The 17,175-nt window shown below is 44.6% G+C and overlaps 1 protein-coding gene across 1 annotated transcript; it reads left to right on the top strand.

The window, feature by feature from the left end:
* Positions 1–7,011: 7,011 nt before the first annotated feature.
* Positions 7,012–7,726, top strand: LOC123439318. Its single transcript, XM_045116052.1, has 2 exons — positions 7,012–7,153; positions 7,254–7,726. Exons 1-2 carry the CDS (start codon positions 7,093–7,095, stop codon positions 7,568–7,570), a joined length of 378 nt encoding a protein of 125 aa, XP_044971987.1. The 5' UTR covers positions 7,012–7,092; the 3' UTR covers positions 7,571–7,726.
* Positions 7,727–17,175: the final 9,449 nt, after the last annotated feature.

The following is a 17,175-nucleotide window of genomic DNA, read 5'->3' as shown; positions in this document are numbered from 1 at the left end:
CATTTCCATTCTGCAGAACGTCCTATGCTTTAGCATGTTGATCTCTTTTTAATTTTCATGTTGCTATATACTTTTGTCCTAGCTTAAGGACCATGGCAATTCAAGAGTTGTAGGGCATGATACACATTATCAGCGTCAGTAGGGAACCGTGAGCGTTAGCCCCCTGTCGAGCATTGAATATTTAGTGTCTGCAAGTCTGCTAAGGGACCTTGAGTTATGCTTGCTTATGGTGCTAGACCTCTTTTTTTCCCGTTGCAACGCACAGGCCTTTTTGCTATCTATACCTAATAATAATAAAGCGGTTATTGCTTCTGTCGGAAAACCCACCACAGTATTTTTATAAAAAAGCCCGTGTAATTTTTGTTATTCAACCCGCGCTCCATCATTTATCTGCAACGCAAAAGGAAAAAAATGATTCGTTGCAAAAATTATACCCGTACGCATCGCCTCCTCCGTCGACCCTGGGCTACCCTGGCCTGTGCCCAGGCCGCCGCCACACCACTCGCCGCCGCGTCCGACCTCAACCGCCATCGCTGCCGATCTCAACCCACCCGCCTCCGCGGATGTACCTTTCCCCGCTCACTGCCCCCGTTGCGGCGCTCGAGCGCATCGCGTCGACCCTGGTCCACCCTGGCATGTGCCCAGGCCGCTGTCACACCACTCGCCGCTGCGGCCGACCTCAACCACCACTGTTGTTAATCTCAACCCACCTGCCTCCGCGGTCGTATATCTGCCCGCTTGCTGCCCCCGTTTCGGCGCTCGAGCACAGCTTCTGGATCAAATCAACGCGACAGCTACATCGACTTGGGATGATGCGTCTGCTCGATGCAGAACGGCGGCGGCGCGCGGATAAGGCGCGGCGGAGCGAAGTACTTGCAGGTGGAGGCGGGCCTCCATGCCTCACACGGGGAACTCCGAGGTTATGGCGCGGCAACGACGACTCCTTATGGCCAGATAGAGGCGCCTAACCCTCATCGTATCCCCTCCTCCGGCAGAAACTCATCATCTGGTGAGATCCCCTCCCCATGCCTCCAACCGTGTGCTAGCACGGCAAGAAATTTTGTTTTGTGGAAATTTGTTTGTTGATGAATGAATGTATTGAATGTAAGATTGCATTGTTGTAGAGAGAGAGAGAATGGAACACCACCTTTAGTTTGTCATCTGATCCCACATTCTCTACCCCATGAGTGAAATAAGATAACAGTCCATTGATCAACTCACGTAGCCTCTTTGTTTTTCTTTGCTTGTCCCGCTCAATTTCTCATCATGGTGGAATTAACAATGGACGGGTTGATTTCTCAACAAAATAGGATAGGACTGACTACATTAGTTAGTTAGCTTATTATTTTAATAAATCGAAATGACTATAAAAAGATTAAAAGCGTGTGGTATTTTTTCTCCCGTTGCAACGCACGGGCCCTTTTGCTAGTGATTATAAAAAGATTAAAAACGTGTGGTATTTTTTTTTTCCGTTGCAACGCACGGGCCCTTTTGCTAGTCTAATAATAAAACAAATAGTGTTTCTTGCCAGCTTACCGTCGCGGCTGTTTTACAAGAAAAACCATTCTATTTTTGAGAAATCAACCCGTGGTCCTTTTTCTAAAAAAAACGTTTCGCTTTTGCAGAAACACCCCTCCCCGCGGTCAGCGTCTTCCGCGCGCACCATACTCGGATCGGAAAAACATTGACCGCGAGAGGGAACGAGCCTGGGACCTCCAGTCCTAGATGGAAATCAATAGTATCACCCTGCTTTTTTACATTAAATCCTACTAACTTGTATACGTTCACGAGTTACATGATCAACAAGCCAATAAAAGGAAGATGTGATATGGTTCATGTTTAACCAGGGAGATGAAGAAAGTGTTGGCCGTGGCTCACAAAATGAAGAGGGGCGATCTGAAGATACCAAAAAAATTGGCCATTTGAGTCTGTACAAAGATATGAACATACACGAAAAATTGGAGCAAAGAAGAGAGGCCACCACAACATTGGGTGTCCGCCCCGCCCGTGTGCGCCGACGAGCATGCCACCGACTCCACAGCCGCTTGCCGCTCGAGGCGGAGGACACGCACACGAGTCAAGGAGGAGAGCCGGCTTGTCGGGGTCGAGATGGTCGTGGGAGGCTCCGCAACCACAGCGTTGGGTGTCAGCCCCGCCCCTGTGCGGCAACTGGGCCTTTACCTAGGTATAGGTTAGAAGTGCCCAAAAACTATAGGTATGAGTTAGAAAGCAAACATAAACTGTTGTGTTGCTCAACTCAAAGCAAACATAAACTGTTGTGTTGCTCAACTCGCTAGCCCAGGGCTGCTGCCCAACCTGAGGTACGATAACAAACGAAATTACCAGAATCAAGAAGCATTTAACTACTCTTTATTAGTAGGTATAGATTAACAATTGGATATAAGAAATGGTGCGCGATGACACACAGAGCGGGTTTTGATTTTCATTGCCCGTTTGCAACGGTATACGTACGTGTCGAGATGATGTATTCACCAAGCGTAACTAAGACATTAATGAAGCCTGTTATATTACAAGTTTCGGGGATTGCAAGATTCATAAAAGAGGCGTGCTAAATTGTAATGACCGAATTCATCTCCTTGGGTTGAATCATGTTCACCATGATTAAGTGGACAATGTGACCACACTCGACGATGGTGTCTAGAGAAGTGACAACGAGGATAGGTTACTTGAAATGTGGGAGATTTTCTCTCTCCGTTGCAACGCACGAGCACGTTTGTTAGTATATGAAAAGAACGTTCATACACATCCCGTCAAAACAAAAATGTTCATACACATATACACTTATCCCCTATGAAGGTATGCATTGATTTGTTTGATGAAAGATGTGTGTGCCAAAGAAGAAAGGAGGAAGAAGGGACGGACGTATACATGACAAAACATTATGTCCAGTGTTGATACAGTTAAAGAAGGGTATATGTGAGGAGTTGGTGATGGCGAGAATATAAATATTTGGGCTGATAGTTAGATCCAACAATTTCCTAATAGAAAGGTGAAAATCCGACGTGCTGGCCAGTTACTGTCAGGAGTGCTTACTGACTGCGGGCATAGAGAACGGGTTTCTTGGCAATGCTCAGACTCGCCTCCAGACGGTCCCTATAATTAATGGGCCATCGTGCCAAGGCCGGGTCTGGAACCATTGTCACTTATCTGGTCGATCCGGCTACCGCTCAAGATCAGAATCTTTCTCTGACTATGGATTTGCGGTAGAGTGTCATCCGGGACTGAGGTCCTCAAACACAATGGTCCTCGCGATGGCATATGCCCCTTATGTGATGTTGAGGAAGGGTCCAATCACATATTCTGTGTGTGTGTGTGTGTGTGTGTGTGTGTGTCAGCGTAGTTCCTTTGGTCTTGCTTCCGGGAAGTTTTGGGAGGTGGATGGTGGCACTCCAGCTTCCCGTACGTCTTCCAAGAATTCGTCCGCGTAGTTCCTTTGGTCCTGCTTCCTGGAAGTTTTGGAAGGTGGATGGTGGCACTCCAGCTTCCCGTACGTCTTCTAAGAATTCGTCCGCGTAGTTCCTTTGGTCCTGCTTCCGGGAAGTTTTGGGAGGTGGATGGTGGCACTCCAGCTTCCCGTACGTCTTCCAAGAATTCGTCCGCGTAGTTCCTTTGGTCCTGCTTCCTGGAAGTTTTGGAAGGTGGATGGTGGCACTCCAGCTTCCCGTACGTCTTCTAAGAATTCGTCCGCATAGTTCCTTTGGTCCTGCTTCCGGGAAGTTTTGGGAGGTGGATGGTGGCACTCCAGCTTCCCGTACGTCTTCCAAGAATTCGTCCGCGTAGTTCCTTTGGTCCTGCTTCCGGGAAGTTTTGGGAGGTGGATGGTGGCACTCCAGCTTCCCGTACGTCTTCCAAGAATTCGTCCGCGTAGTTCCTTTGGTCCTGCTTCCGGGAAGTTTTGGAAGGTGGATGGTGGCACTCCAGCTTCCCGTACGTCTTCCAAGAATTCCAGGACGGCCCCGCGGGCGCCTGTAGCGTTAGGTTGCTCGGAGTTGAGGCCCTAGTCTGGACCATATGGACGATCCACAACGAGCTTGTGATTGAACACACTCCGTTATGTCGGTCTTCTGACTCTTCATACAAATGATTGAACACTTGTTGATGCTGTCCTTTCTATTCTAACTGGTCATGCATGTATTTTCTACTTATAAATGAAAACTCATCAAAACACTGATTTTTTTAGCTAAATCACTGTAAAATTGAGAAACATTATAAATAAACTCTTAAAAGGTTGAAAGTTGGCATGGTATCATCTTTTCATCCACATAGCATGTGATAAAAAGTTGAGAGGGTTACGGCAAAGACTTAATGCACTTTGTGTACAAAATGGACAATCTCTTTCGAAGTATCACGGTTCAGACGAAAACTCATCTGTTACAAAAGAGATATCATTTTTTATACTTATTTGAACTCCAAACTTTTTGTGCATTAAACATGCACCATTCAAAACCACATCATCAATTTTCAACCATTTCTCGTTTCATTTGGTATTTTTCGTGCATTTACTGATTTTTTAGCTAAATGACCCTGGAACTGAAAAGTAGTACAAATGAACTCTGAAAAGGTTTAAAGTTGGCATGGTATCATCATTTCACCCACATAGAATGTCCTAAAAAGTTTAGAGGGTTACTGCAAAAACTGGATGCACTTCGTATACAAAATGGACAATCTCTTTCGAAGTATCAAGGTTTCGGACGAAAAATCATCTACTACAAAGGGATTTCATTTCTTTGCGTAATCAAATCCATCATCAGAGCCATCATCTGAATAAGTGCAGAGAGAAAGTCTTCGTTTTTTCTTCGCATGTGTCCCTTGCTTATTGCACCGTAACCATGGATAATCTTCATTGCTTAACAAGGTGCTTGGGTCCGCCTTCGCTTTGTAGGGAGGAATTTCCTGAAACTTTGCATAATCTTCAGACATGTCTGTCTTGCCCTCCACTCCCACGATGTCTCTTTTCCCTGAAAGAACTATGTTGCACTTTGGGCGATCGTGAAAAATGTATTCACATTTATCTCGTACCCTTTGTAAGTCAATACAGTCGAAGATGGTCCCCTGACCAACGAGTACAGTTCATCTTCAACAGTGTTGTCAACCATGAGACGTGTTTGCAACCAACTACCGAAAGTCTTGATGTGTTCACATGTAATCCAATTGTCACACTGCTCCGGGTGTTTGGAGCGCATAATATTCTTGTGTTCATTGACATACGGGGTCACCAAGCGGTAGAATTTTATAGAACTGTGTAGTGTGCTTGAGCCTAAGAACAACATAAAGTTCATATATAGTTCTCATAAAATAACATACAACATATACCATGTCTGAATCATAGGCCGGGCGAGGACCGACGTGGGCGGATGCCAAAACCATCACACTATATAATAGCAAACAATAATAAAAGTAATAAATTTATACAAGTATCTATCTAATAACAAACGAGATCGACGCGGGCGATCAACGACGGTGAGGACGGGACGGGGATTTCATCGAACACCTCATGTGCATGCATAGAACAGTGAACAAAGCAGGGAATGCACACCTACCACACGCCCAAAAAACAAAGGAGACGGGTGGGCAGGGGCAAGGGTATATAGGCATCTCTTTGGTCCCGGTTGGTGGCAAGAACCGGGACAGAAGACTGACCTTAAGTCTCGGTTCCAGCGACCAACTAAGACTAAAGGTGCTGCGTCAGAAGCGAGGACCATTGGTCCCGATTCGTGTCCGGAACCGGGACCAAAGGGGTCAAACGAACCGGGACCCTGGCCCGACCGGCGCCGTGGCTTCATGAACCGGGACTGATGCACCCATTGGTTCCGGTTCGTAACAGAACTGAGATTAAATCTTTTATCTTGCCTGGACCAAAGCCCTATTTTCTACTAGTGAATGTTGTAACAGAACTGGGACCAAGGCTGTAATAACTATCAACTGAATGGTCAAAATAAATGGAGTTGACTTTACCACCATGTCAGCCCTGACAGATGGGCCCCTCATGTAATAAACTTGTATAAATCGTCTAAACTGGACATTATACAAAAGGTTCATTATCTAAAAGTGGTAGTTTTTAGTAACAAAAGTAAGAAATGTTGGTAGCTTTTGATCACTTTTTAAAAAGTGGTAGTTATGTGGGACGCATACCCCCAAAGTGATAGTTTTTTGTCAAACACTCGCTTGCAAGGCATGTAAAATTCAAATGTAACAAGAATATTTGCAAATTACATTCGTAATCATATATTGCAAATTACACAAATCAAGACAATTTGAGAAGAGAGAGAGAAGGAGATATGGGCATTAATTATATATATACGTTCTCGCAGAAAAAAAAGAAAAAGATGAAGAGTTCTTCCTGCCGGCTCTGTTTATCGTTCCTCTTCTCCTTTTGGTAGAAACGAGGGCATCACATGCGTGAGGGCATCTCCAATAGTATGTTGGTTAGCTTGTTGGTAAAATATGCCATGTCATCAACCAACACCTTAACATACAACTACTCCAATGGGTAGTATCTAGTTTGCTCAATAAGATGTAAGGTAATAAATAAGGTGCTCTCTCATTCTACATTGGAGCTTGTGCAAAGGTGTTGGTTAATTTACATACAACATTCCTCTCTTTCCTCGTTTATTGCTTGACACATCATCAAAAATCTTATGTGTCAAAATTACCAACAACTATCTTACAACCATTGAAGATGCCCTGACAAGATCCCTAGAATCGGATAGATAAACGGACCAGATCTAGGAGAATCAAGTGTGATACGGATGCGTTATTAGGAGCGCTGTGGAATAGTAATAAATCATAGTAACTGATCTTTCGAAACTATTGTATGGGAACCAATCGGCAAATAAACATACTGAAATCACAGGTTTCCAACGTATCCTTGGCATGGCATATATCGTTCCTTAATTGTGGAATCGTAATAACAATCAAAAACTTTATATACAGATACAGAGGTAAATACGGTGTAATCAACCGCACCATAAAACTGCTCCATCTAGGCCTACAAATAGCCGGCAGAGAAGACGCAGAATAGCATTACAGCAAGCACAACTCACACGCACAGCAAAAGTAGGAGGGAAAAAAATGGAGGCCAAGGTGATGAAGGTCTTCGCCATGCTGATGCTCTTCTCCCTCTGCAACAGAGGTACTCACTCATTCATTCATGTTCGCTGCCTGGCTTGATCCAAATCGGACAAACCTCATGCTGATTTTGATCAACTCCTGTTTCTTTTCTGGTGGTCTAGGCAGTGCGAAGTGCACCCTGTCGGACCTTCACGTGACCCAGACGGCGACGGGGAAGAACGCCGGAGGGAACCCGGAGTACGCCGTGGAGGTGGAGAACAAGTGCATCTGCACACAGACGGACGTCAAGCTGCTTGCCCCTGGGTTCAAGTCCTCCGAGCCCGTGGACCCCCAGCTCTTCCGGCTTGACGCCGACGGCAAGCTCGGCACCCTCAACAACGCCTCCCCGGTGTACTACGGCTACAAGATCAAGTTCAACTACGCGTCGGCCACCAAGTTCAGCCTCGCGCCCTTCTCCTCCGGCATCGCATGCTCTTGATTGGGAGGATTAGTTTTGTGTACGATGAATAAGTTTGTGTCGGTTGATTGATCATATATATACGTCTTTAATTAAATCCGCACATGCATGATGCATGAAACGTTGGTTTGAGAATTGATGCTTTTTGCCGAAATTCGAGGGCGGAAATATCTTATACTACTGGAGAATTTATCGGCTGCTTCAAAACGGAAATTTGTCCGCCTAATTAAAGTTGTGAAAATTCCTAGACAAAAACATCACATATATGTATATCGCAACCCCAATTAATGTACCATATGACACAAAAATTTAGATCTAAACTTGCTTGGTAGCGCCTTGCGTATCAAATTTAGATGTGGTAATTTGTGATATCTTACCTATCATTTCCTAAAAAATTATAATTAGTCTTTGTTTCTCAAGCAGTGAATTAAAATGAAATACGGAATGTTCTCCTTGATATTATCGGTAGGATTTAGAGTTCTTTCACTATTAAAAAATGTTTACACATAGAACTTTACGAGTAGCGCCTGTTTTGGGTCCCAACGCTACTGGTAAGTACCAGTAGCGCGTGTTAACACTTAGCAACAGTGTTTGTTTTTTCTGGACACGCTAATGGTAACGCCATGTCAAGAGATATTAGCAGCGTCGGTTGTCAACCCAATGCTACTGTTAACCCCAGATCTGTAGCGCGTGGTCTTGCCAAAGCGCTACTGCTATTTCTTTTGTGTGTAAACTTGGTGGGCACTTTTAGCAGTAGATATTTTGGTTGGTGACTATTAGCACGCGTTGGTGGTCAGCGAAAATATCCCCCCTCTTCTCCCCCCCTTTCTTTCTCCCCCTCCTCTTGCACATCCTTGTTGGTTTTTTCCTTTCAATGCCCCCTCCCCCTTCTCTTCTTTGCCCCTCCACCACCCCTCCATTAATGCCCTCCCTCCTCCCTCTTTCTTTATTTGCCCCATCCACCCACCTTCATTAATTAATGGCCTCCCTCCTTAATCTCTTTATTTTGCCATCCACCCATGTCCACTAGCTCTCTCTCTCTCTCACTAGCTAGTTAGAGTTATATGTAGGTACCTCACTATCTAGAGCTACTAGCTAAATAAGAAGGGGGAGGATATCCTTCTCGACACATAGGTGAGGAAAAATAAGTTGTGCAACATGAAATATGTGTGCATGCGATAGGACCGAAACTATATATGCGTGATATGAATATACTGAATTGTGTGGCATGTGAGTTGCCTATATTATGTATTTGTTGAAATGTGGGTGACATGAGTTGCCTATGTTTTGACGAAATGTCGATTCAATTCCGTTTTGGCGAATTTTGGGCAAACTCAATATGTCCTATGTTTAGGGAAGGTCATGCTGAATTTTTGTATGAATTTGATTCATGCATGCATACGTGGTTATAATTCTTTTGCTCCGCGCAGGTGATCATGAAGGTCAATGGAAGGATGCTGGAAAGATACTCGTAATCCGCGGTGGACGACATGTATGAAAAAAGACCAAATGATGTTTTATGTCCGTGTCGAAAATGCAAAGGAGGAGCCAGGCTGGACTCCTTTAAGGATGGTAAATACAAGGCGCATGTGCTCATGGATGGTTTCATGTATGGCCATACTCGATGGATAAGTGAAGATGATGCTGATGATGAGGATGTCGACGGGGCAGGAAATAACGACATGGAGCCAGACGAAGAGATGACCGATTATTGGCCCGAAGAAGAAGACTGATGACCCAGAAGCGTATGGGATCGCAACAGTTTTCAAGGGTAGAGTATTCAACCCAAATTTGTTGGTTCGCCAAAGAAGAAGCGAAATAATATTCTCAAGTATTAGCAGCTGAATGTGTCAGATTCAACCACACCTGAAAGATTAGTGTCTGCAAGCAAAGTATCAGTAGCAAAGTAGTATGATAGCAACGGTGCCAGAAACGATCTGTTGACGACAGATTATTCCCAACTGTTGTATCAATGGCGCCAGTAGGTTGCACGTGGGCGAGTAACTATTCTTCCCCGACAACAGTGTCGGAAAAGATCTTGCAACAAGTAACAACGAAGTAGCAAGGAACAGCAGTAGCAGCAGCAGAGTAACAGCAGTAGCAACAGAGTAGCAAAGTGACAACCGTAGCAGCAAAGTGGCCCAATCCCTTTTGTAGCAAGGGACAAGCCTAGACAAAGTAACGTAGCAAGGACCAGTAGTAAAAGACTCGTAGGCAGTGGATCGGTGATGGATGAGTGTGACGGATGTGATTCATCATGTAACAGCTATAACACGGAGAGATAAGTGACTAGCTCCCGTTCGTCAATCTAATGTAGGCATGTATTCCATATGTAGTCATACGTGCTTAGGGAAAAGAACTTGCATGGCATCTACTGTCCATCCCTCCCGTGACAGCGGGGTCCTAATGGAAACTACGTGATATTAAGGTTCTCCTTTTAACAAAGAACCGGACCAACGCATTAACACATGGTGAATACATGAACTCCTCATACCATGGTCATCTCCGGGAGTGGTTCCGGCTATTGTCACTCCGGGGTTGCCGGGTCATAACACATAGTAGGTGACTACAACTTGCAAGATAGGATTTAAAACACACATATATTGGCGACAACATAATAGGTTCAGATCTGAAATCATGGCACTCGGGCCCTAGTGACAAGCATTAAGCATAGCCAAGTAGTAGCAACATCAATCTAGAACATAGTGGATACTAGGGATCAATCCCGTTAAAACTAACTCGATTACATGATAGATCTCATCCAACTCATCACCGTCCAGCAAGCCTACGATGAGATTACTCACGAACGATGAAAAGCATCATGGAATTATCGATGGAGAAAGGTTGATGATGACGATGGCGATGATTTCCCCTCTCCGGAGCCCGAAACGGACTCCAGATCTGCCCTCTAGATGAAGAACAGGATGTGGCGGCGCCTTCGTATCGCAAAAACGCGATGAAACCTTCTCTCTGATTTTTTTTCCGGGCGAGACGGAAGATATAGAGCTGAGTTTGGGGACGGGGTGCTACGTGGGCCCCACAAGCCTGCACGGCGCGACCTAGGGGGGTGGCCGCGGCTTGTGGGCTTGTGGCCCACTGGCACGCCCCCTCCGGTGGATCTTTGCGCATGTATTTTTCTTTTATTCCAGAAAAAATCTCCGTAAATTTTCAGGACATTCCAAGAACTTTTATTTCTCCACAAAAATAACACCATGGCAATTCTGCTGAAAACAGCGTCAGTCCGGGTTAGTTCCATTCAAATCATGCAAATTAGAGTCCAAAACAAGGGCAAAAGAGTTCAGAAAAGTAGATAAGACGGAGATGTATCAAAGACGACCTCGGAAATGGCGATGGCAAAGTGGCAGTCCAAGGCGGAGAAGACACGGACACGCCACAACCTTCGTCGCTACTAAGCTCAACCATGCGGAACCCACATGTTCGATGCCTGCTTTGCAAGAAGACGACTAGCAACAGAGCTGCTACTAGAGAGGAGGTCAAAACTGGCGCAAATGGATGTAGACTCAATGACTCCTTTGTATGATGGTTGCGATTCCGAGGTGACCCGCTTGAGTTTCACGCTAGAACTTCTAAAGACGAAGGCAAAAAAATATGACGGATGCAAGCCTCGATGAGCTTCTCAAGTATCTAAAGAAGATTCTTCCTGCTTGAAAACTATGTCCTACTAGTGTCGAGGAGGTAAAGAAAATCATGTGCCCTCTTGATCTGCAACACATTAGATATCACGCATGCATCATATATAAACCTGAGAATGGTTTCATACTTGAACCATACCCGTTCATTTATCTCTCAAAACCATACTTGAACCATACCCATTTAATGTTATTTTTAGCCCAACCAAAACCAAACCCACTATTTTTTCCACCCAAACTAATTTAAACCCAATACATAACCATGGGTTTAAACCCAGTACATAACTATGGGTTTGCTTTAATGTACATATGATTGCACAAATTGACATGTTAAGAAGCAAATGAGATAGAAAAGGCATAAGTGCATCTACACCAGTTTGGAAACAAAGTTATCCTTGAAATACAGTCAGCACACAGTAAGAGGCAAAAAAGAACATGCTCATGGCTGAAAACCTCACTAACAAGTGTATTAAAACTAAATTGCTTAGCGAAAGAATAAGAAAACACTTCCGATTTTCATGTGCTCATTCCCCATAATACATAATTACATAGTGCATTACAACATGCATGCGGGTCAAAGATACTCATTCTGGGTCGTCGTTGATTATTGCATATAACCAATGCCTAGAAACCGGTTTGGACCCATAGTTTATAACCGTTAATAAGCAAACCGTTTAAACCATAACCAACTATATCCAAACTGGTTTCTCCACATACCCAAACCAAAACCAAACTAAAAAAAATCTCAGCCCAATAAAACCTGAACCAATCAAACCCAAAGTAAGAACCGAACCATTACACCCAGTTTTTTAATAACCATTCTCAGGTTTAATCATATATCAGAACGAGCAGGCGGAAAAACCATCTATCCAAAGTGCAATGCTTCACGATATAAGAAGGCCGGAAAGAAAGCTCCAGAGAAAGTTGTATTGTACTTTCCGATCACTCTGTGTCTGCAACGGTATTTCGTAGATCCTAAGGAAGCAAAGCTTATGCATTGGCACACGGAGAGGGTGAAGCCAGATGACGGAGGTGATCCAAAACCGAGACACCTCGCAGATGCTAGCCAGTGGAGAGAAATAAATGCTAAATTTCATTTTTCGTAGATGATGCAAGGAACATCGTGCTTGGCGCTAGTAGTGATGGCATGAATCCATTTGGTAACCAGAACATCAATCATAGCATATGGCCCGTGTTTGTATGGATGTACAACCTCCCCTGGAAGCGCATGAAGGGAAAGTACATACACATGACTATGCTTATTGAAGGGCCGAGGCAACCGGGAAATGATATAAGTCTATATCTCGGGTTACTAAAAGAGGAGCTACAAATCTTATAGACAACTTCGTCCAAGACATGGGACACAAGCAAATGAGAGTATTTCTACATGAGAGCCGCGCTGATCACAACGATGCAGGACTATCATGGTTAGGACTATCTCTCTGACCAGGTGTGCCATAGATATTGCAGATGCACCTGGTGCATGGATGATACAACTTCTCAGCAACTATCGAAAGATGATGGGTCTTTGACAATCGTGTACATGGGGCATTGAAGATGGCTCGAGAAAGATGACCCGTGGGGAAAGCTTGGAAATCTATTCAATGGTAAGGCTGAGCATCGAGGTACTCCATGTAAGCATAGCTATGCCGAAATATATGAGTTATTGAAGAACTGGGAAGAGTGCCCCTCGTTGGGAAAGACGAAGAAAAAGGCGCCAGAGCCGCTGCTAAAGGAATGGAAGACGAGATCTGTTTTCTAGGACTTGGAGTACTGGCCCAAACTCGACATGCCTCATATCCTTGATCAATTTCATATCACGAAGAATATCCTCGAGAGCTTGCTTGGAACATTGATGAACATGCCGGATAAGATGAAGGATGGGCCGAAGGCAAGAAAATACTTGGAATTTTTGAGTATGAGGAAAGATCTCGAAATGTCGGGTAAAAAGTCGTTGGAGGAGACGGAGACGGAGATGGAAAGGGAGACGGAAGATAGGGGCAAAAAAGTAAACAAGAATGAAGAACAATATTCCCCCCTCTTGTTTTACCTTAGATCCGAAGGAGGTCGATCAATTGCTCGAGTGCCTTACCGAAATCAAAGTTAGTTCTGGATATTGTGGGAAGATAAGCAGATATTTGGACACTAAGAAAAAAAAGTTGTGCGGGATGAAGTCTCACGGCTGTCACATGATGATGACACAGTTACTCCCCATTGCACTTAGAGGGATTATGGACACTCACACGTCGTGAGACGCTTACTGACCTATGCCACTTTTTATGCTATCTCTTGAAAGTCGACCACTATGAAGCAACTCCATAGGCTACAGGAAGAGATCGTTGTCATACTAAATGAGCTAGAGATGTACTTCCCGCCCACGTTCTTTGATGTCATGGTGCATCTATGTGTCCACACCATGGACGACATCATCGACCTAGGGCCGACATTGATGCCGTTAGAGAGGATGAATGGGTTCATCAAAGGATTCGTTCATAACATGACACGCCGGATGGAAGCATAGCCCCGAGGATATCTGACCAATTAGAGTGCATATCTTTGTGCAAGAGTTATCTAGGCACCAGAGGCCGTGTTGTTGGTTTGCCCATCAACAAGCACTATGAAAGGCTCGAAGGCGAAGGTCACATCAACGGTCTGAGGGGTGTGAATGTGATCCGCTCGGGCCGACAAAACAACTTTTACACAACAAACTTAGTCGTGCTACAACACCTAGATGTGCTAGAAGATTTCTTGAAACTGCACAAAGAGACCATGGCAAAGAACTACCGTGACCGTGGGGTGCACAGGACGGACGCTAAAGTTATTAGAGAGCACGACTCCGCTTTCTTGCATTGGTTCAAAGAGCGAGTTCTGGCTAATCCCCTGGAAGAGGGCTGTCTAGACAGAACAATCATACACGCCTTAGCACATGGCTCGTCGGTCAACCTCACGACTTATCAAAACTATGATATCAACATATACACGTTCTACACGGAGGCCAAAGGTATAAACAGAGATAACTTGAACTCAGGGTTGACGATCGAAGTCATGATCGGGAACGTAATTGAAAGATATTACAGAAGGGTCGAAGAGATCTAGGAGCTTGACTACTCTCGATTGCATAGCGCGACAATGTTCCGTGTCAGATGGGCTAAGAACGTACAAAGCGAAAACCGACATTTCACTACCATGTGTGTATTGACTCTGATAGTGGTACCGTCAACGCCACCGTAAAAAATGAGCCATTGGTACACGCTAAACATGTGACACAATGTTTCTTCATAACCGACCCGAGCAATCCTTGTCGTGTTGTCGCGAGGAGAGGCAAAGGAGCATCGTCGGAATGGATGGAGTCGCCAACAAGGAAGACTACGACCAATAAGATGACCCGATGAGGAAAGATGATGTTGATGACGATGAAACATATGTTAGAAGAAGAATTAAGACTACATTACCTACGAGAGATCGTAATCCAAGGAAAAGGAAAAGTCACGACCATGGGCTCAATTATTCGACAACGAGCAAAAGAGGGATGAAGAAGATCAGTCTGAAGCGTCGTCATCGCTCAAGCTCACAAACTATCATAATTCGCGTGTATGTATTTTATATACCATACTTTACACCGTTAGCGGTCAAATGATGTAATATATAGCATACACTAATTATTATCTAGAGGGTAAGATGTTATTGCTCCAACAAACCAAACCCTAGCTAGTTATACCCCTCCTATAACTTATACAAATGCAAATGAAAGATAAGAAAAAGAAAAATGCAAATGAAAGATAAAGAAAAAGAAAAAAGAAAAAGAAAAATGCAAATGGAAGATAAAAAAAATATAAAGGAAAATGAAAGATAAGAAAAAGAAATAAAAAAAATGAAAGATAAGAAATAGAAATAAAAAAACTTATCAGTATCGCTTTTATGGAGAACAAGGGTTATAGCTAACTAGCCACATAATTTTAAAGTAAAAAATGTTAGGAGTAGCGCTTGTTGGCTCGGGCCCTTCTATGGCTAACCTAGCTATATCACGTTTTCTAGAGAGGCGCTATAACTAAGTTGGCTATAGCCCTGTCGAGGGCTCCCCACTCCTTCCTCTATCTCCCACTCTCTCTCGATCCCACGCCATGATGCCCGCTGCCGACGCCGCACCCGCCCTTAACCCCGACCCCAACGCCAGCCGTCCTCCTCTGCACCAACCACCGACGCCAACCCCCGCCCGCCCCTCTGCCCCGACCATGTCGATGCCGACCCCGGCCCGGCCGTCTGCCCCGGTGCTACTGCGACAACAGACCTTCCCTCGCAACGGCGCAAGGAATCCTTCTGCTACGGGCTTCGCCTATAGGGACTTCCTTGGCAAACATGCAAAGGATTTCCCCGCGGCCTTGGAGCGTTGCATTGGTGTTCCCTTGAAGAGGAAAGGGTGATGTAGCACAACGGCGGTAAGTATTTCCCTCAGTTTGAGAACCAAGGTATCGATCCAGTGGGAGGATCGCGTCAAGTCACAAGTACCTACACAAACACAAAGAGCTTGCACCCAACGCTATGAAGGGGTTGTCAATCCCTTATAGATTGTTTGCAAAGTGAGAACTGAAAGCAAAAAGTAAACAAAGCAAAGTAAAAGTAAAGGTGGAGACGATAGTTGTGAATAGACCCGGGGGCCGTAGGGTTCACTAGTGGCTTCTCTCATGAAAGCAAGTAGACGGTGGGTGAACGAATTACTGTCGAGCAATTGATAGTACCGCGCAAAGTCGTGACGTTATCTATGGCAGTGATCATATCTATAGGCATCACGTCCAAAACAAGTAGACCGATACTTTCTGCATCTACTACTATTACTCCACACGTCGACCGCCATCCAGAATGCATCTAGTGTATTGAGTTCATAAGAACAGAGTAATGCCTTAAGCAAGATGACATGATGTAGATGGACAATCTGAAATCTATGATGAAAAGCCCATGTTGTTACCCTTGATGGCAACAACACGATGCGTGCCTTGCTGCCCCTTTTGTCACTGGGAAAGGTCACCGCACGGTATGAACCCAAAACCAAGCACTTCTCCTATTGCAAGAATCATAGATCTAGTTTGCCAAATAAAACCCAAGACTCGGAGAGACTTACAAGGATATCAAATCATGCATATAAGAAATCAGCAAAGTCTCAAATATAATTCATAGATAATCTGATCACAAATCCACAATTCATCGGATCTCGACAAACACACCGCCAAAGAGGATTACATCGGATAGATCTCCATGAAGATCATGGAGAACTTTGTATTCAAGATCCAAGAGAGAGAAGAAGCCATCTAGCTACTAACTACGGACCCGTAGGTCTGAAGTGGACTACTCACGAGTCATTGGAGAGGCGATGATGTTGATGTAGAAGCCCTCCAACTCCAAAGTCCCCTCCGTAGGGCACCGGGAGGGGTCTCCAGATGAGATCTTGCGGAAACGGAAGCTTGCGGCGGCGGAAAAGTGTTTTCGTGGATGCCCTGATTTTTTCTACGATTTTAGGGGTTTTATAGGACAAAGAGCTAGGGCAGGGGAGCGCCAGGGAGGCCACAAGCCTGGTTCCCGTGGCCCCCCTGGCCGCGGCAACAGGGCTTGTGGGCTCCCTGTGCCCCCCCTGCCTTGGACCTCAAGTCCCCCGATCTTCTTCCGTTCTAGAAAAATTTATTTTGGGGATTTTATTCCGTTTGGACTCTGTTCCAAAATTAGATCTGAAAAGAGTCAAAAACACAGAAGAAACAGGAACTGACACTTGGCATTAAATTAATAAGTTAGTCCCAAAAAAGTTATAAAAGGTATATAAAACATCCAAAGTTGAAAAGATAACAGCATGAAACCATAAAAAATTATAGATACGTTTGAGACGTATGAAGCATCCCCAAGCTTAACTCATGCTCGTCCTCGAGTAGGGAAGTGATAAAGAATGAATTTTTGATGCTTTCATGCTACCTAGCATAGATGTCCTTTGTA

Source organism: Hordeum vulgare, chromosome 3H (genome assembly GCF_904849725.1).
Source record: "Hordeum vulgare subsp. vulgare chromosome 3H, MorexV3_pseudomolecules_assembly, whole genome shotgun sequence".
Taxonomy (NCBI): domain Eukaryota; kingdom Viridiplantae; phylum Streptophyta; class Magnoliopsida; order Poales; family Poaceae; genus Hordeum; species Hordeum vulgare.
Note: the sequence above shows the minus strand (reverse complement) of the source record. Positions and strands in the feature narration are given on the sequence as shown.

Coding starts and splice junctions, on each gene's coding strand:
- LOC123439318 (XM_045116052.1), top strand. CDS start 7,093: ATGGAGGCCAAGGTGATGAAGGTCTTCGCCATGCTGATGCTCTTCTCC. Junction 7,154..7,253: donor CTTCTCCCTCTGCAACAGAG/GTACTCACTCAT, acceptor CTGGTGGTCTAG/GCAGTGCGAAGTGCACCCTG.